Here is a 20,346-nt window from a genome sequence, read left to right as displayed (position 1 = left end):
CAGGGACGCTGCGGCCGGTCCGTGGGTCAGCCGATCCTTCGACCAGTCGGCCTGTGACTCCACCTCCCCCATTCGCCTTCACAAGAGCCAACCCCCGGCGGGAGCCCGATTGATAATGAAGGCGGCTTCAGCCAATCGCCTGCAGCGCCGCGGGCCGGGCCATCTCAGGCGGGGCCGAGAAGAGCTGTCCTTTCTGGTGGTGCTGAAAAGGGCTCTCCAGCGGTCTTGCGAGATGAGACCAGGAGAAAAAAATTAAAGTTGAAGCCGCCAGGCAGCTGGCTGGGGTCATGTTGTATGTAAGAGGAGGGTTCTCCCCTCCCCAGATCCTGGCCTGTCACCCCTTAGACTTCTCACAAACATAGGAACTTATCATTCTTCTGGAGGAGGAGGTAGCGCATTCCACATGAGCTTCTCTGAAATGGTCTGGAAGAGGGCCGGGGGCATATTGGGGGCGCTGAGCAAGCGCAAACCCAGCTATGCTGCCCCTCAACACCCTGGGAAGAGAACATTCAGTTTCCAAATGTGCTGGAATGGTTGGGGGAGGGGTAATAATTACTGCTGGGACTAGAGTTGCCTTCACTTCCCCTAGGGGCCGTGGGAGTGAGGATTAAGACCCTGGCTCATGTGGTCCCTCCTTCTTCCATCTGCACTTCCTCCTCCTCCCTCCCCCCACAGCCCCCAAATAAATCCCAAGCCCCTCCCTTCGCCCGTCCCCAGGATCTGACGTGGGCTCGACACCTTTCTCAGCTCTCCCTCCCGCAGCTCCAGTGCCCGAGCCTCGGCTCTCCAGGTTCTGCAACCCCCTCCTCTCCCCGCCAAGCCCCACTAGAGCACAGTAGGGACCCTCCCTATCCTCGACCACACCCTAGGTCCCCGGAAGCTGTTTTGCCTCGACCCACTCCCCCGGCTTAGAATCCAGCCAGCCTGGCGGACCCAGGTGCCTGAGCCAGAGGGTAACCCAGGCGACCCAGCTCCTTCGCCCTTCTTGGCCCCACCCGCTGCAGCCGGAGCCGCGCCCCCTCTCCCGCAGACAGGAGAGCAGAGGACAGAGGAGACCGGCCAAAGAGGGGTGGGCTCCAGGAGACCCCCAGCCCAGTTCTGCCCCTCCGTCCCAAAGGCAGAGACATTGTCTCCCTTGCTAACTGCCAGTAGGAAAAAAGAAATTAATAGGAAAGATAAAAGAATACGGAGGAAAGGTGACAGCTAGATTATTTAGGAGAGGCGCAGAGGAGAGAAATTGGTGTGAGTCGCCATGGGGGCTCCCAGGGCCCAGCATCCGCCACCTCCCCAGCTGCTGTTCCTAATTCTGCTGAGCTGTCCCTGGATTCAGGGTAAGGACTTGCGTGCGTGGGGGTGGGCCCCCGGGAAGGCCCCCAGCTGGGTCCTATACCTTCCTTTCTCCGAACATCCTGCTCCTTCTGAGCTCCTGGGGGAGGGGAGGAGCACAGCTGACGGAGAAGGGGCAAGCCAGGGCTTTCCAGCTTGCACCTGGAGCCCCTAGCCCCATATATTGAGGAGTTGGGGAAATTAATGAGGGGAGCTTTTAGCAGCGTCTCAGGGGTTAAATCCAGGAAGAAGGGCTGGGGACGTTGTGGCGGGGCGGGGTGGGGGGATGTCTGCGGAGGCGGCAGAAGCAGGCCGGGTACCAGGGTGGGAGATGGAGGTGCCGGGAGAGATGCCAGGCACAGCACACACAAATGTTCTTGGACGTATGGACAAAGACAGATGAACAGAGGCAGTGCGCAGAGGCCAGATATTCAATCCCCAACTCTGACCACCCCAGCGAGACTCCAGGGAAGGGGGCAGAGACTGCAGAGAAAGAGAGGGAGGACCACACTGCAGAGACAGAAACCCAGAGAAAAAGCTGGACACTGCAGAAGCAAGGGCTGGGAGGTGCTGCCAGACCCTCCGCAGAGGCCCGGGGTTGGGGGGAGAGCATCACTGAGGGGAAAATGAAGGTAGCGCCCTGCCTCTTCTCTGCCCTGCTGGCTCTGTCCGAGGTGCTCACCGAAGGCCCACACAGCCTGGGGGAAAAGGGAGAGACGAAGGGGTAGGAGTGTGATGGGCAGCTGGGAGCCCCTCCTCCAATCTTGGCTCTCAGCCCAGTCTGGGACCCTCTGAGCTCCTGCTGGCCCAGCTGACTGAGGAGAGAATAAGAGCTCTGGAAAAGATCTTTCTGGAGAAGGAAGGAGTGTGGGGCAGTGGAAGAGCTCGCACAACTTCATCTCCCAGGTCTGCCCCTGAAGGAGGAGGAGGCACTGTCGGAGCCTGGAAATGAGACCCCCACCGTAGCCTCTGAGGCCTTGGCAGAGCTGCTCCATGGAGCCCTGCTGAGGAGAGGCCCAGAAATGGGCTACCTGCCGGGTGAGGCCCCCAGAGTGGCAGGAGCAACATAGAGGCAGAGGGAGGGACATTAATTCAGGGAGATGGGGAGCCAGGCCAGTGAAATTCAGAGAGACAGAGAGAGATGGTTCGAGAGAGTCAAAACTGGACATAGACAGTCAGAGAGCCAGAGAAATTGAGGTAGAATGATCAAGAAACAGCACAGAAAAACAGACAGATAGAAAGACAGATGGAAACTCAGAGAGCCAGAATCAGAGATGGAGTGGAAAAGAGACACAGAAAGAGAGAGAAATGCAGAGAGTAGTAGACCTAGAGTCATAAAATCAGAGAGGGATAAGAATATTAAACATAGACCAAGAGTTCTAGAGAGTGCAAAATAAAGAGAGGAAAGAGAAAGGGGTAACCGGGAGAGAGAGCCAGCTCTGAATGGGGAGACAGAGAGAGAAGCTCAAGGAGACTGTCAGAGTGGAAGGGCCTGGACAGAGAGAAGAAAAGAAGGGGCTGGGGGGCAGGCTGTGGAAGCCTTGGGAGGAGGGGGGAAGTTTGGGTGGGGAAGGGAGAGGTGGGGGTCCTGCGCCTCGTGGGGGAGGTCTTTTGGGTTCAGTGGGGAACTCGCAGTGTCTCTTAGCCCTGATCCCTGACCGAGGCCCATCAATGTGCTCCTCCTGTTTCCTGACTTCCCTTGCACTGTCCCAGGATCTGATCCAGACCCCACACTAGCCACCCCTCCAGCCGGCCAGACTCTTGCAGCACCCTCCCTGCCACGGGCCACTGAGCCGGGCACAGGGCCTCTGACAACAGCCATAACCCCTAAGGAGGGCAGGGGGGCAGGCCCCACCGCGCCGGAGCTGCTGACCCCGCCCCCAGGAACTACGGCCCCGCCCCTTCCCGGTCCCGCCTCCCCAGGCCCGCCCCTCGGGCCTGAGGGAGGAGAGGAGGAGACCACGACCACCATCATCACCACGACAACTGTCACCACGACGGTGACCAGCCCAGGTGAGGAGATTGAAAGGGGATGTGGGAGAAGAGGAAGGTGTGGATGGGGGAGAGGCTGCCGGGAACGTGTGGAAGAAGAAGGGGTCTAGATGGGAGAGGGCCTTCTGCTTAATTATAATAAAGGCTAGCGTTGATACACCCTTACTATGTGCCAGCACTGTTCTATGTGTTTTATGTCTTACGGCAGTTGAGGAAGGGAGTTCTGGGCACAGATGGGAGAGTGAGCATTGGATAAAGATGGTGAGGGGTGCTGGGGAGAAGACAGATGAGGACCCCCAGGGTTACTTGGCTGGGAGGGCAAGAACACAGAGATTCTCTCAACCCCAGCACTTATATCTCTTTAGTTCTGTGTAATAACAACATCTCCGAAGGTGAAGGGCATGTGGAGTCTCCAGATTTAGGGAGCGCGGCCAGCCGAACCTTGGGGCTCCTGGACTGCACGTACAGCATCCATGTCTACCCTGGCTACGGCATTGAGATCCAGGTAACTGGACTTAAGCATATGATTGTGAAACCTCCCAGCCCTTCCCTCCGGGCCCAGGGGTGTGCACGGGTTGGGCCTAGGAGCCAGAGAACTTGTTTTCTGACTCAGATGGACCTATTTTCTGAGGATCTCACAGACTCTCCTAAAGTTCTACAACTTGGCCAACGTTACCGTGGTTCTTGGTCTGCTACATACAGGGAAAAGGAAGGCAAGGGGCGGGGGAGCTTAGGGGGTCACACACCCCGGCTGACTTCCCTGGCGGGTCTGGGTCTGGCTTCTTTAGGTGCAGACGCTGAACCTGTCTCGGGAGGAGGAACTCCTGGTGCTGGCTGGTGGGGGTTCCCCAGGACTGGCCCCCCGACTCCTGGCTAATTCCTCCATGCTGGGAGAAGGACAGGTCCTTCGGAGTCCAACCAACAGGCTGCTCCTGCACTTCCAGAGCCCACGGGTCCCAAGGGGTGGTGGCTTCAGGATCCACTACCAGGGTGAGGAGTTCGGAGTGCTGGTGGGAGGGCAGGGGCCACACCGGGCACAGGGAACATCTTCAGGAGCCTTCTAAGCACAGGGTAATGTTGGGGCCTTTTCCTCCTGACTAGGACCATGGGGGGCAGAATCCTCGGAGGAGACCTATACACACTTAGCTCACACACTCACAGACCTGTGCCTGGGTGTGCACACATCCAAGTGACAACTCATCCATTCACTCAGCAAATGTTTATTGAGTGCCCACTTCATACAGGCCCTGTGTTACCCTTGGAGAGAAGAATAAACAAGCCAGATGTAAAGGGAACTCAGAATCTAGGTAGGGAGATGGACAAATAATCAGGATAATTATAATTCAGTGAGATAAGGACCCCCATCCCTATGATGGAGGAACCACTGTCAGAGAGAACAACTATCAAAGGGACCTAAATTTCCCCTATAAGGAATATGGGGACACCTCCTTGGAGGAGGTGATGACTAAGCTGACACCTAAGATGAGTTAGCTAGGGGAAGGGTGGGAGGGAGAGAAAGAGGAAGGCAGATGTCTAGATGGATGGAAAAACACATTTCAAGTCCCAGAGAGGAGAAAAAAATGTGACCCCCTTGAGGCGCTGAGGTAATTCAGCATGGAAGATAGAATTGTCTTAGCTGTGTGACCTGGGGTGAGTTACTTAACCTTTCTGTGCCGCATTGTCTTATCTGAAAAATGGGGATCATAATACTTACTTTGTGGTATTATTAGGAAGATCAAATGAATCAACACATGTCAAGTGCTTAAAATAGTGTCTGGTACACAGTGAGGGCTCGAAAATGTCAGTCATTGCTATTACAGTAAAGCACAGAAAGTGCTGGGGAAGTAGGCCAAGAGGCTAGACTGGGAGGTAGGTTGTATTTGGATGACAAAGGGCCTTACCAGCTTCAGTGAGGAGTCCTTGGACTACTTTATCCTGCAGGGGAGGAGGAGACACTTTGAAATGTTTTAAGCAAGATAGTGACGGCCTCAGATTTGTGACCTAAAAAGATCCTGCTGACTTCTGGGGGTAGGAAGGAGGGGATGTATCTGCGCATGCTTGCATATGCAAGCACCCACCCACAGACAGCCTACACACACGTGTACATCCATATTTGCCTGTGTGTATGGAAACCTTCCCACGATGCAATGTACATTCTAGCATACACGTGTACATGAGGCAAGGGGCCCAGCCCAAGGTCCCATTCCAGACCCTGCTGCCGTCTCCAAAGTCCCTTCTTTTGCTCAGAAACAGAGAGGGAACTGTGTGTTGGGCCAGTGTCCCCTTCACTTCACCTCATGGCCTTGCTGCCCGCTTGTGAGCTCTGCTGACACCAGATCCCTTGTGACTTTATCCAGGACACAGACAACCCGTATCCCTTCCTCACACACTCTCCAGCCTCTCCTGAGGTAAGGCATGCACGGTGGAGATGCCCAGCAGCAGACGCAGACCTACTCATGGAGAGACCAGTGAGCCGGGGGACATGTAGTTGGTGGTCAGGGCCCGGTTGTTGGGGAGCAAGGGCATGCCTTGGAGGCCCAGGGCTGAGGGCTGGGCTTCAGATATTATAGGATGGCTTCCTGCTGGCTCCTTTAAGCAGCCACTTCCCTAGGGCATTGAAAATAGGACTCTTGAGATGAACTGGAACATTTGAGGAAGCAGGGCTATTGCATAAATGGGCCTTCATTACCTGTCTCGGTCTTCCCTGCTCTGCGGCTTCTGCAGGCACCTTTGGGACGGAGGCCCTGTTTAAGCCCCTCCCAATTTGCACTGGCTGGGCCCTCCAGTCCACAGTGGCCTCATTAGCTTCTCTGGAAGGTCAAAGGCTCCATCACCCCTCACCCCAAGTCCAGCAAGAGTTTTACAAAACTCTTTCATCAACTCTTGTTTTGGTTGCTTCTCACAGCAGCCCTGGGGGTGGCCATTGTCAGCTCCATCTCTAAGAGGAAGAAAAAGCCTCAAAGCTCATATGGATGGCTCAGCCACCAGCAAATTCATTGCAGAGTCAGAAGTCAGATCTCCAAGTCCCTGACCCCTGGTCATTTATTAATTGAAGCTGAGGGGCGGGCGATTAACATTTTCTGAGTACTTTCTATGTTCCAGGTGCTTGATTCCAGGTTTCTTTTCTTTAAGGCCAGTCCTCAATGATAGGAATTGTTATTGCCATTTACAGATGAAAGGTGAAGTCACCTGCTCAAGGCCATACAGCTAATAAGTTGTGAAACTAGAACTGGAACTTAGGTCTGCCCATCTCCAAATCCAGTGCTCTTTGCACTGTTCCACATTGCCTCTTGGCGGCATCAACTGATCAGCTAGGCTAGGTTTTTAGGAGACAAAATAAAAAACATTTGATTCAGTCTCACAATGGCAATAGGCAGGTGTTAATGTGATGATAAAATTATGCATGTGGATTGTGTTTAGGCAAAAAGAAAAAAAAAACTAACTCTGTGGGAAAGGGGAGGGGTCAGGAAGACTTCCTGGAGGAGGTGGTACTTAAGTTACTCCTTGAAAGATGAGAAACAGTGAGAAGAGAGCCTTTCAGGTAGGGGAAATTGTGTGGAAAAATATGGAAGTGGGACTGTAAGGAGTCACAGAACTGTATCGTGTGAGATACATGGGCCGTGGGTGCTGAGAACTGAAGCTGGATGGGCCGGGCTAGAACTGGTTGTGGAAGGAGCTTGAATGTCAATCTAAAGCATTCAGACTTGATTCTGTTGGTCTTGGAGAGCCATCACAGAGGCTAAAGTTTATTCAAATCACTGTGAGGCTTTTTGGTTTGTTTTTTGTTTATTTGTTTGTTTTGTCCACTGCTCGGCTTGCAGGATCTTAGTTCCCTGACCAAGGATTGAACCCCTGCCCGGCAGTGAAATCGCCAAGTCCTAACCACTGGACCGCCAGGGAATTCCTAAATCCCTGTGTTCTAAAAGGCTGTTTTTATGTCTATCTTAGTAGACCATGAACTCCTGAAGGCAAGGCCTCAGTCTTTTTCACCTCTGACCCTAGGACCCAGCCAACAAAATGCTTGTTGAATTTTGAAACAGGGAGAGACCAGGTCTCTTACAGAATCACTCAGGACTGGAGAGTCAGAAAAAGCAAAGGCCCAGGCAAGCTGGACCCTCTGCTAACCAGAGCCTGCCCCTCGTACAAGACCCAGCTTCGATGTACTTCCTCCAGGAAGCCCTTCTTAAAGAACTCTGCCTGGTCTTAAACAGACACACAGAGCTCTGTCAGGATCAAGTTCAGAGTCTATCACTGATTACCAAGTCACTTTCTATTTGTTTGTTTTATCTCATATGTTTCCACAAGAATTTCAGGAGGCTTTCAAAAAAGAATGCAAACAATAAGATTAAATAGAATAAGTAAGAGGGAGTTCCCTGGCAGTCCAGTGGTTAGGACTCCACGCTCTCACTGCCAAGGACCGGGGTTCGATCCCTGGTTGGGGAATTAAAATCCCACAAACCGTGTGGCGCAGCCAAAAAAAAAAAAAGAAATAAAAAGAGAAAAATTGGCACCAGATAATGCTTATTAAATTTGAAAAAAGTAGAATGTGGATAGACAAGCCATTGTTACTAGGGACAAGGCTCAACCTGGTTCTGGGCTTCCTAGCAGCCAGTATGAAAAGAGAGATTACACAGTTCTCATTGCAGGAAAAAAGACAAACCAGTTCCTTAAGGAAAGCAAAGCTTTCCCTAGCACTTCACTTTCACTGGGGGATTCATTTAGGGGACACTGGGTGTTAAGGTCTTTAATGACAGTATAGTCTGTTTCTAAAGGAGTTTCTTGTGACTCCTCTGGATGAAAGCTGAGGGTATAATACCACATTGACACCCCAGTGGAAGAAAGTCTGTGTGTGTGGAGGGGAGAAAATGGTCTGAGTCACTTAATAACTTGGAGCCTCAACTTCCACCCCTGGAAAGTGGGTCACAGCCTTTCTCTGACTACCTCAAAAGCACTGTGTGAACTCATTTTGGAAGCTGAACAAGCTCTGCAAATACTATTTGCTATTATTAGAGCTGAATGGGGTTCAGAGTGGTCAATTGATTTGCCTGAGTTCACACAGTAAATGGGTGCTAGGGTCCAAAACTTCTTTGAGGCTCAGTTTTCTCATCTGTAAAATGGGGGCCAAAGTGGGTAGATTACAAAGATTAGGGGAGATAAGGGATGTTGACATTACCTCTTCATGAGACAGTGTGTCCACGTAAGGACTCCAATATGGAGCCAGTTTGTGCCCTGGAGAGTGAGGGGGACCTGGAAAGAGGGGAGGAAATGCTGGGGAACCAGTGAGAGAGGATGGCCTGGGAGAGTGAATCCTCTTTCTCCTGCCCTGCCTGATCCAGCCTACCTCTTGAGCTGCGGCTTCCCTCCCCGGCCAGCCCATGGGGATGTGAGTGTGACAGACCTTCACCCTGGAGGCACTGCCACCTTCCACTGTGATTCGGGCTACCAGCTGCAGGGTGAAGAGACCCTCATCTGCCTCAATGGTACCCGGCCAGCCTGGAGCAGTGAACCCCCCAGCTGCATGGGTGAGTCTCTACCACAATAGGTGTGGTTTTCTGTCCTGGGAGCCCCACTGGAGGGTCCTACCTTGGGGGTCTCTATCTTTGGGAACACCCATCTTGAAGGGGTTTTTACCCTGAAGAGTCCCTATCCTGAGGTCTCCATTTGGAGCTCTTCACGCTGAGGGTCTCAATCCTTGGAGTCTCCATCCTTGGGTGGGGCTCTCCATCTGGGGAAGTGCCACCTCGGGGTGGGGGGTGGGGGTTCCTTTTTTTTTTTTTTTTTGGCCGTGCCACATGGCTTGTGGGAATTTAGGTCCCCGACCAGGGACCAAACCTGTGCTCCCTGCAGTGGAAGCGCAGAGTCCTGACCACTGGACCACAGGGAATTCCTGGAGGGTTCCCATTTGGGGAGTCTTCATCCTGGGATCCTATCCTGAGTATTTTCCATCTGAGAGCTTCAGTTTGGGGGACTTCCCCATAACTCCCCACCCCAGGGTGTCCACATCTGGGGAGTCTTCATTTTGATGGAATCTCCATCCTGCGGGGGGGTGGTGTCCATCCTAGGGTTTTTCTATTCCAAGGCTGGTTCCTCACCTGGTAGTGGCCTGAAAAAAGTCCTGGGGTGAGCCTGTAGGGCAGAGGTCATCCCAAGGCCAGGTCCCAGGCAAAGGTGTGGGTGCAATAGCTCTGCAGACGGGAAAAGGATGAGTCACCTTAACCTGCCCCCGCACCGTCCACAGCATCCTGTGGTGGCACCATCCACAACGCTACACTTGGCCGCATCGTGTCCCCCGAGCCTGGGGGAGCGGCAGGGCCCAACCTCACCTGCCGTTGGGTCATCGAAGCAGCTGAGGGACGCCGGCTGCACCTACACTTTGAGAGAGTCTCCCTGGATGAGGACAACGACCGGTGAGGGTCTGGGCCTTGCGTCAGAGGTCCTCACTTCAAGGAAATAGGGAGGCTTGCAATAGACAGTCAGACAGACGCAGGGGGAATCCCAGTTGGGATCTATGTCAAATGCGGGTGAGTCCTTCCCCTTTCTTAGGCAGTATAGCTGTGCAAACTGAGACAAATCACTTAACCTCTCTGTGCTTCAGTTTTCTCATCTGTAGAATGGAGATAATAGTACCTCCCTCTTAAGGTTTCTGTGAGGACAAATGCATTAAGATATGTAAAGTGCTTGGAATGGTGCCTAGCACACAAGAAGCACTATAAATGTGTTTGCCAACGTCATCATCATTATTCTCACTCTTTATCTAGCAAACTAGTATCCCAGCTCTGACATTAGTTGCTATGTGTAGCTGGACAGGTTACTTACTCTTTCTGTGCCTCAATTTTCTCATCTATAAAATGAGGGATAATGTAGTATCTAACTCAAGGGTTCTTGTGAGAATTAAGTGAGATAAAATGTGTAAAAGCTTAGAAGAGTACATGGCATATAGTTAATGTTTGAAAATAATAGCTACGAAATTAAGTTAGGAGAGCAGGCAAGAGGTGAGGCAGCTTCTGAGGGGAAGCTGAGCTCCTGGCCACCTCTGTCCATCCCAGGCTGATGGTGCGCTCAGGGGGCAGTCCCCTATCCCCGGTGATCTATGACTCGGACATGGATGATGTCCCAGAGCGGGGTCTCATCAGTGATGCCCAGTCCCTCTATGTGGAGCTGCTTTCAGAGACACCTGCCAATCCCCTGCTGCTAAGCCTCCGATTTGAAGGTAACTGCCCTTCCCCTGAGGCCCCACCTGCTGCACCTTCCCCTCTTCCTACGCCCAGGCATGGTCACAAGCACATAATCCATCTCTGCTTATCTCCACGTTTGGATTCCTGAAAACTGACTTGTCTCCCCATCCCAAATGGACAAGGACACATTCTAATTCCCTGAGGTGGTCTTTTCTACTTAAGCTTCAAGTGTGGCTGGATCCAGGTACACAGCCAAGAGACCAGTTACTTAAATCTCTCCATTCTTTCCTCTCGGTTGGCTTCATTCTCAGGCAGACTCTCAGTCTGTTGTGTACCTAGCAGTTACAGATTTACATACCACCAACTTTAGTAACCCCATCAGAGAGAAAGCATACCACTTTCCTAAGAGCTTTAACAAAAATGCCAGGAAAGGCTTTCATTGCCCTGGCTTAGGTCATCTATCTATGCCTGAGCCAATCACTGTAGCTAGGGGCAGGTAGTATTATGATTGGCAGATCCACATCACATGGCCATCCCTGGTTGGCTCCAACTGAATCTCATGGACTGGAAGTGGGGAGGACATGTGACCCAAAATGAAAATAGGAGTGCTGTTAACAGACAAAGGGGACTGGATGCTGGATAGGTAGGAAGGAAGGAAGTCAGTGATCATGGGAGGGGGCATTTGAACTGGGACTTACAGGATAGAGAGAATTTTAAAAGAGGAAGATTGGGAATGAGCATCTCAGGTGAAAGGAACAGTGTGAGCAACAGTAAAGAGGTAGAGAAAAGCCTGTTATGTTTGGGAAACAGAGAGTTTCACTGTGGCTGGAGCAGAGGATTTGTGTAAACAGTAGCAGGAAAGAGACAAAGCAAGTAAAATGCTCAGAGATGGGAGGGGCTAGTTTCTGGTATGAATCAAGGGAGAAAGGGAATTGGCACTTGGCCCTGATGGATGCATAGGATTTGGACATGACACCTTATCAGGTTAAGTAATGGTGAAACAGAACAGTGGATCTGAAAAATAAATTGCATTTTAGATTCTGAGAGTGCAAAGAGAATTTCTAGGTTTGAGGCCTGTCTCCATGGTTGTGGGCCACTGCTGCTCCATGGGCTTCAGACTCTTTCTGTATCATAGGCACCTGAGCCTTACCTGAGTCTAAGATATGATCAGATGGGCAAAAACTAAAACACTCTACAAATGTTGATTTTTTTGCTGACTTAGACCAAAGTTAAAACTCAGTAGCTTTTGTGTTTGCCTCACTTTTGGATTCTAGCCACAGTATGGATAATCAGGGTTGATCAGAAACCAACGGTTATTTTTGAGGAGCGAACACACCTACATGAGCTAGGTCTCCAAAGGCACCGTTTCCCCCCACTCCATTGCAGCTTCCAGAGCCAAGTGTCTCTGGCTGGGAATCAAGGAATCTGGGCTTGAGGTCTGGTTCTGCCACTGCCCTACTGTGTGACATGGAGCACATGGCTTTTTGTCTGTGGACCTAGTGTCCTCATCTGTAGAATAGTGGCTGGGACTTGACTGACCTTGGGGTTTCTGTCCAGAGGCCGGGGAGCTAACGTAAATATGTGAATGAGGAATGTTAGGGTTTGGGGGAAACTGGAAAGTGAAAGCTAAGCCCAAAGGCTTTCCATTTTAAATAGCCCACTGGGGGGCCAAACCACACTGGAATTCAGCCTGGTTCCCCAGTCTGAGATTCCTGGAGACCTGTCCTAATGCTTAATTCCTGTGACTGACTCCTCTCTAGCCTTTGAGGAAGATCGCTGCTTTGCCCCCTTCCTGGCACATGGCAATGTCACCACCACGGACCCTGAATACCGCCCAGGGGCACTGGCCACCTTCTCGTGCCTCCCAGGATATGCCCTGGAGCCCCCTGGCCCCCCCAATGCCATCGAATGTGTGGATCCCACAGAACCCCACTGGAATGACACAGAGCCAGCCTGCAAGGGTGAGCGTGCCGCCTTCCCTGCCTCCCCAGAACATCCTTCAGTTCACAGACTACCCCCTGAGCTGGGGATCCTAGGAAGGCCGTTCAGGAAGGAGAACCTAGTAAACTCAGGATCAATCTCTGTCCCTTTCAGAGGCTTAGTTTTCTTAGCTGAGTAGTTGATGGGCTTGTTACAGAGTTCAGGGGTCATAACCCAAATATCTTCAAGAGCTAGATTGGGCTAAGTCATGGATTGGGTGGTAACGCATAGGCTGGAGACTGGGCGGGGTTAGTTAAGAGTGGGGCGGGGGGATTGGACACAACAGGACTAGACGTGGCAAGAATCAGGTGGGTAATAGATAATAGGAAACCGGGGAGGCAGTCTGGTGCACACAGTTGGGAGTGGTGAGGATCGTAGCGAAATAGAGACTGCATGCCCACCTGGGTCCTGAATCTGACACCCTTTCTATCCTAGCCATGTGTGGAGGGGAGCTGTCAGAGCCAGCTGGTGTGGTCCTCTCTCCGGATTGGCCCCAAAGCTATAGCCCCGGCCAAGATTGCGTGTGGGGTCTGCATGTCCAGGAAGAGAAGCGCATCTTGCTTCAAGTTGAGATGTATGTTTGGGTACTGCAGAGGGTGCAATGGGTGTGGGCTCAGCCACGTGTGGTATGACAGTACCCTGGCCTGCATCTTGAGCCTGGTGAATACATGTTCGGATGAAAGAAGTGGCTAAGGATTCAGGATAGGGATGTGGGACGTCGGGTAGACCCAGGTACAAATCACTTACTGGTCAGGCAACCTTGGACAAGTAAATGGGGTAATGCAGCCTTCCTCGGGGACTATTGTGAAAAAGGGGCTCTGGCCTGAAGTCTCACTCTGGCTGTTTCTGAGGCCCCCCTGGAGTGATTTCCAGGGACCCAGGCCCAAGCTGTTGCATCAGCGGCATCACACAAGGTGGGGCATGGGTGTGCGGGAAATCCAGTGAGCTACTTTGGTGTGAGGCGGTCATGTGCCTGGACAGAACCAGAAGTGGGCGTGGCTCAAAAAGCATGTACTCGGTTGGGGCCTAGAGTTGGGCTGGGTGGTAATGAGCATGGTCTGTGATTGGTCAGAGCTGGAGTTGAGCCTGGCTGTGCATCATCTGGTGATGGAAGAGGGACTGGGAAGTGGGAGGCGTCAACAATGATCAGGGTTGGGGATTGGGAAGCAGGAGCCGGGAGCAGCCACAGACCAAATGGAACCTGGAGCGACTAGCGTGGAGGAGAAGCCCATAACTGATCCAAACTGAGGCCTGGGATGGGAGAATGTAGGGCGCGACTGGGGAGTAGGCAAGGTTGCTAATGAGCTGAGTTAGTGATTGGGCAGGACCAGATGGGAGGGGCCGATCGTAACCCAGCCCCCGTGTCTGGTCCCACTCCCTCCAGCTTGAATGTGCGCGAAGGGGATATGCTGACACTGTTCGATGGGGACGGTCCCAGTGCCCGAGTCCTGGCCCAGCTGCGAGGGCCTCAACCGCGCCGCCGCCTCCTCTCCTCTGGGCCCGACCTCACGCTGCAGTTCCAGGCACCGCCCGGACCTCCAAACCCGGGCCTGGGCCAGGGTTTCGTGTTGCACTTCAAAGGTACCGAGGCCTAGGGTCCCGAGATGGGAAGGGGTCCCGCAGGTCAGAGAGGCCCCCGAAGCTGGAAGGGCGCCCTGGGTCGCAGGACCGCCTCCAAACTCGCCGTCTCTCCCCTGCAGAGGTCCCGAGGAACGACACGTGCCCCGAGCTGCCGCCCCCGGAATGGGGCTGGAGGACGGCTTCCCACGGGGACCTGATCCGGGGCACTGTGCTTACTTATCAGTGCGAGCCTGGCTATGAGCTGCTTGGGTCGGACATTCTCACCTGCCAGTGGGACCTGTCCTGGAGCGCAGCGCCGCCCGCCTGCCGAAAGAGTGAGCCGGGGCCCCGCCCTAATCCTCTCGTGGCTCCGCCCCTGCCCACCTGGGTTTCACGGCTCTGCTTGGGCTCCGCCCACCCCCTATGCGCCCCGCCTCCGTATGTTCTTGTTCCCGCCCCTGTTCTGTCTGGACCCATCCCTTCGCTCGAGGTCCTGCCTAGATCTTCCTCAGGCCCCAACCATATGTCCAGTGGGTTCCACTCCTCTGTTCCTCGGTGTCCCGAAACTGCACCCTCTGGTCCCCACTCTCATCTTCCCAGGGCTGCATCCCTCTCTCTTGCACTGTTCTGTTGTTTTTCTTTAAATTAATTAAGTAATTTTTTTGCTGAGTTGGGTCTTTGTTGCTGCACGAGGGCTTTCTCTAGTTGCGGCGAGCGAGGGATACTCTTCGTTATCCTGCGGTGCGCAGTCTTCTCATTGCGGTGGCTTCTCTTGATGCGGAGCATGGGCTCTAGGCGTGTGGGCTTCCGTAGTTGTGGCTCGTGGGCTCTAGAGCACAGGCTCAGTAGTTGTGGCGCACGGGCTTAGTTGCTCTGCGGCATGTGGGATCTTCCCGGACCAGGGCTCGAACCCGTGTCCCCTGCATTGGCAGGCGGATTCTTAACCACTGCACCACCAGGGAAGCCCGTCGGTTTATTTTAATTCCGTTATTAAAGTCCCATGATGTGTTGGGGCTGGAGTTATGTGGAGGTGTTGGGGACTCTCCCTACCCTGACAGAGCTCACAGTCTGGGACAGGGACAGATAACTTAACTCAGGATATTAGAGTGGTAACCGCTGGGTGACTTCAGGCAAGGTACTTAACATCTCTGAGGCTTTGGCTTCTTCCTCAGTGAAGTAGGAATAGAGGATTGTGAAAAGCAAATGAAAAGCTTTTCCCGTTAGTGCCTGGTGCAGGTAAACAGTGAGTAAGTAGTAGTTGCTATAAGTATGAAGAAGGGCTGTAGGAAGAGGGGTGGGTTAATTGTCCCAGGGATACGGCAGGAGATTTCACAGAGGAGGTGACATTCAAAGGAGCTGGGAGAATTTATCTTTTAGAAGAGCAGAAAAGGGTGGCATCTTGTCACTTCCTCCAAATTTCTGGAAGCCTGTCACCAGGATATAGGATTGTAGGTCTTTCACCTGGCCCCTAGGAGCAACGGTGGGACCAATGAGGATAAGTTTCAGGAAGCCAGATTTGGACTGGACACAAGGAAAACTTTCTAGTTGACACAGCTCCCCATCCCTGGAAGGAGTCACAGGATGTCCAATCTGGAACCCAGACCGCACGGGGCAGGGACAAGAAGGGATGGAAGCGGGGCCCAGAGGGGATAGGGCGTAGCCCAACTGCCCAAGACTCAGTAGGGACCCTGCCCAAGGCAGCACATGGAGCCTTCAGCTGAGCTGAGCCCTAAGTCTCTGAATCTCAGCCCAGTGCTCCCTGGCTGTGACCCTGAACAGTTCCAGCTTTGCCACTCCCTGGCTGAGTGACCATAGACCAGTCATTTGACTGCCCTGAGCCCTGAGCCCCAAGGGAGGTGATAGTGACGCTGACCTCTCTGAGATCATCAGGGTATATGATATCATGTTTGTAAAACATTTTCGCGAGGTGCCTTGCTCAGGTCTATATATAAGAAATGGCTTTGATTGGGATTCTTCCACAGCAAGGTTGTAAACAAATGCCCGCAGAGGCCAGGCAGGCAATACAAGTGAGCAGAAGGGGCTGGGGATGACGGGAATGAGGGGAGCAGGAGGTCTGGGCCCCTCTGAAGAGGGCAGCTGCTCTGCTGCTGCTGACTTGCCATGCAGGGCTGACACGGTTGGGATTTAGCTGGTTTGCTCTGGTTGAGTGGTTCAATATTTCAAATTTCACCCTAGGATGGGGGCCCAGGTTGCCCCAAACATTCTGTTTTCTGGAAGAAACCTGCTATGTAAAATGCGTTGAATTTTAAGTTTTCCAACTCCTGCTCTGTTCATTCTGAGGAAGGAGTGGGAGGTGTGTGCAGAGTGTTGCCCAGAGGAGATGGCCCACGACTCAGGCGTCTCCCAGCTCTAAGCTTCTGGCAGATCTTTTAAGGGCCGGGCTCCCCCTGACTTTGCCCTCCTGCCAACAGTCATGACTTGTGCCGATCCTGGTGAGATCACCAACGGGCACCGCACCACCTCAGATGCCGGCTTTCCTGTTGGCTCCCACGTCCAGTACCGCTGTCTGCCGGGGTACAGCCTGGAGGGGGCGGCCGTGCTCACCTGCTACAGCCGGGACACGGGCACGCCCAAGTGGAGCGACCGGGTCCCCAAGTGCGCCTGTGAGTCTGGGGACACCCTAGGATGGGTGGCTGGGTGGCCTGCTCAACGGTGCAGCTGGCCCATGACTGACCTCTTCCCTGCAGTGAAGTACGAGCCGTGCCTGAACCCCGGGGTGCCAGAGAACGGCTATCAGACATTGTACAAGCATCACTACCAGGCGGGCGAGTCTCTGCGCTTCTTCTGCTATGAGGGCTTTGAGCTCATTGGCGAAGTCACCATCACCTGTGTGCCCGGGCACCCCTCACAGTGGACCAGCCAGCCCCCACTCTGCAAAGGTGCCTGGGCAGGCAGGGCAGGAGGGGGCACAGCAGTGTCCAGGATGTGACAGGGCTGGGAAAGTCAGGTAGCAAATTCGAGACCCTGCCGAGCTCCCCATCCACTTTCTATGGGCTCTCATCATCAGAGGTATAGCCAAAAGCCCTGGAGAAGTTCAAGGTCATGGAATTATCCTAAGGGAAGTAGTAGAGGGGGCTTTGGTTTGGCAGTCCCTTGCCCTCCGAATAGGTCTCAGTTTCCGTATTTTTGACAAATCCTGCAGACCTGGTTGGTTTAGACTGCCCAGGGGTCTGGAGGAGGAGGACCGAGGCCCTGCTCTGACTGTTCCTCCCCTGTCCCCAAGGGAAGGATCGAGTTTAGGTTGAGCAGAGGGCAGGGAATCCAGGCTGTCCAGCCCAGCCCCACTGGGCTCCCGGCCCTCTACCCAGCCTCCTTCCCTCCCTGGCTCAGACCCCGTCCCCTCCTCCTCCTCTCCCTGCAGTGGCCTATGAGGAGCTCCTGGACAACCGAAAACTGGAAGGTCAGTGAGGGCACAGGTGGAGACCCAGGCCTGGCCAAGTTGGGAGGGCAAGGCAGAGGCCGGGGGCAGGAGGCCAGGCCCCCGGTGGGGTGAGGCCCAGGGTTCAGGGCCCAGGGCAGGAGGCTGGGAGAGCCCAGGGCTGGGCCCAGCCCCAGATCACTGGCCTCTCCTCCTCCTTCCAGTGAGCCAGACCACCGACCCGTCACGGCAGCTAGAGGGTGGGAACCTCGCCTTGGCCATTCTGCTGCCCCTAGGCTTGGTCATCGTCCTCGGCAGTGGCGTTTACATATACTACACCAAGTAAGTACATAACTCAGGGAGCTGCTGGCCAGGGCAGACGTCCTGCCTGCCTGGCACAGAAGCCCGGGTGAGGGGGGGTTGGGGTCTCACTTCTCGATAAGCCCCTCTATCTCCTTCCTTTCCCAGGCTACAGGGAAAATCCCTCTTCGGCTTCTCAGGCTCCCATTCCTACAGCCCCATCACGGTGGAGTCAGACTTCAGCAATCCACTGTATGAAGCTGGGGTGAGCCCTTCCCCTACCCCTGGAGTGCCACATCCCTCAGCTCCCCTGGGACTCCATAACCTTCTCTCAAGGTCTTTGTAATATCTGTCTTGGGAATTGCAAACTCAGCTGCCTACAAAGGCCACATCAATGAACAAAGCCAAGTCAGGTGGGCCAATCGGGAGTGGTAAGGACTGTGACCAACTGGAAAGCTTGTACCCCATCCAGTCCATGGAGGGAACCTAGGCCCAACTGCCAGACCTTCCAACTGTTCAAGACAATCCAGAAATTTAGATTTTTATGTGACTTTAAGATACTGTAGGATGAACCAAATACACCCATTGGCCAGATTCAGCCCCATTCCCACCCCATGGTCCCCAAACTCCCAGTGATCTATGTTATTTTAAAAACACAGAGTCTTTCCCCTTCCTTGGGGATGCCTCCTCCACCTCCATCCCATTCTAGCGACTGATGCCATCTCTCCGTTTCCAGGATACACGAGAGTATGAAGTTTCCATCTGAACACCAAGACCAAGGCTGCAGGACCCAGGACGCCCCTCCTCTCCTCATTCTGGGCAGGAAGGAGTACAGGACCTGGCCTCTGGCTCCCTTCCTCCCTGCCGTGTAAATAATCTCCTGGTCCCACAAGAGGGCTTTGATGGCCCTGGGGACCCTACAGTACATAAACCAGCATCCTGTGCCCAAAGCCTCCTCTTCTCAGTTGCCAAACAAGTGGCCTGCCCCCCACTCACCCTACCCCCTTTTGGACCCTAGGAGGGGAACTCAGCCCCTGATGCAACTCCTGGGGACCCTCCAGCCCAGGGCATCCCACAAGGACTACCCAAGAGCTCTGCTGTTCCCTTGGTCATGAAGGCTCTGCCCTTCCCAGATGCTCTGTCCCCGGGCCTAACCTCTGACCCTTGGAGGGTCAGAAGAAGAGGGATGAAGGGGAGAGCTGGGACAAGGCCCCTACCCCCTTCCTGCCATGTCCCCTACCCACAGTCTCCCCACCTTTGCTTCTGGATTTTTGTTTTTGAGCAATAAACAGAAAATCTCCATTTGTAACTGGGCTGGTGGGGTGTGGGAAGGTGGGTCACAGAGCACTGGAGATGGTGATGGTGGCCTCTCTGGAAAGAGGGCTGGGGAGAGGGGAACACTTGGGGAAAAAGATGGAAATTTAAGATTGCACACAGGGCAGTGTTGAAGGGGCTGGCCTGGGGTCAAAAAGCCTGACTTTGGGCTCAGCCTCTGGAGGACCAGCTGGGCCCACTCCTGGCCTCAGCAGTCTCTCCACAGGGCTTGGCGTTTCCAGGCTCTTCTAGCTGGGTGATAAATGACAGTAGCTGCCTCTCCTCCTTCACTGTTTGGCAGGTGACAAACAGCGCTCAATTTGTTTCATGACCAGTTGACCTAAAAGTCAACCCCCTTTTGAGAAATCTTGTACCCATCCAAGTGTACCATTTTTCCCCCCAATCTTTTTGGCATTTATTTATTTTTGGCTGCGTTGGGTCTTCGTTGCTACGCGTGTGCTTTTCTCTAGTTGTGACGAGCAGCGGCTACTCTGTTTGATCTTCCCGGACCAGGGCACGAACCCGTGTCCCCTGCATTGGCAGGCGAATTCTTAACCACTATGCCACCAGGGAAGCCTCAGCCTGTTTGTCTTAAAGTCTTTCTCCAAATCAACTGAATTTTCCTTAATTAAAATTTTATAATTAAATATAATGAAACATTTTTAGGACACTCAAAAGAGGACTGGATTTTAGAACACGAGGCAAACCGACCTTGATAATAGCCTAAGTTTTTTTGGCATTTATTCTGTGCCAGGCATTGTGATGAGCACTTTGTATGCATTATGTTTTTAACTCTCACAAGGCCCTTGTGAGACAGGGACAATTATTCCCATTTTTCAGATAAGGAAACAGAGGCTGGGAGATGTGAACTGACTTCCTTACGAGGCTCCAGTAAGTGGCCAGACTGGGATTTAAATGCAAACGTCACAAAGCCTACTGCACTGCCTTCTGGTTAGTAACAGGCATGATATGTTCCATAGCCATGCGGCTCCAAAACGTGGAGGGGAGACCTCAACACTGACACTGGTGGCCAGAGGGGCTCCTCAGAAGCAAAGGTGGACCCTCTCAGATGCCACAGGCACCTTAAGGTGCTGGAGTTTGGCTGGGAGGCTGGATCTGGACCCATGAACTCATCTCTGCCAACAGGTTGATGGAGAATAGGTTGATATCTGCCTGAATTAAAGCCATTCCAGGGGCTTCCCTGGTGGCACAGTGGTTAAGAATCCACCTGCCAATGCAGGGGACACGGGTTCGAGCCCTGGTCCAGGAAGATCCCATATGCTGTGGAGCAATAAGCCCGTGCACTACAACTACTGAGCC

At 53.4% G+C, this 20,346-nt stretch overlaps 1 protein-coding gene across 6 annotated transcripts; it reads left to right on the top strand.

The window, feature by feature from the left end:
- The first annotated feature begins 719 nt into the window (after positions 1-719).
- Positions 720-19,021, top strand: SEZ6L2 (seizure related 6 homolog like 2). Of its 6 annotated transcripts, XM_024744505.1 has the most exons (19): positions 720-790; positions 1,217-1,331; positions 2,233-2,364; positions 3,040-3,339; positions 3,684-3,823; positions 4,107-4,308; positions 8,655-8,840; positions 9,557-9,725; positions 10,365-10,528; positions 12,254-12,454; positions 12,909-13,047; positions 13,858-14,054; positions 14,174-14,368; positions 16,466-16,657; positions 16,742-16,933; positions 17,416-17,454; positions 17,637-17,754; positions 17,881-17,977; positions 18,449-19,021. In XM_024744505.1, exons 2-19 carry the CDS (start codon positions 1,253-1,255, stop codon positions 18,476-18,478), a joined length of 2,772 nt encoding a protein of 923 aa, XP_024600273.1. In that variant the 5' UTR covers positions 720-790; positions 1,217-1,252; the 3' UTR covers positions 18,479-19,021. The 6 variants fall into 6 exon arrangements, with proteins under 6 accessions (XP_024600273.1, XP_024600274.1, XP_024600276.1 ...); XM_024744508.1 differs by lacking the exon at positions 720-790 and having other exon boundaries at positions 1,253-1,331; positions 3,250-3,339; positions 18,449-18,522; XM_024744506.1 differs by lacking the exons at positions 720-790; positions 17,416-17,454 and having other exon boundaries at positions 1,038-1,331; positions 18,449-18,662.
- Positions 19,022-20,346: the final 1,325 nt, after the last annotated feature.

The sequence above is a fragment of the Neophocaena asiaeorientalis genome, unplaced genomic scaffold (assembly GCF_003031525.2).
Source record: "Neophocaena asiaeorientalis asiaeorientalis breed wild unplaced genomic scaffold, Neophocaena_asiaeorientalis_V1.1 scaffold91, whole genome shotgun sequence".
In the NCBI taxonomy this organism is placed as follows: Eukaryota; Metazoa; Chordata; class Mammalia; order Artiodactyla; family Phocoenidae; genus Neophocaena; species Neophocaena asiaeorientalis.
The sequence above is the reverse complement of the archived record's forward strand: the minus strand, read 5'-3'. Positions and strand labels throughout refer to the sequence as shown.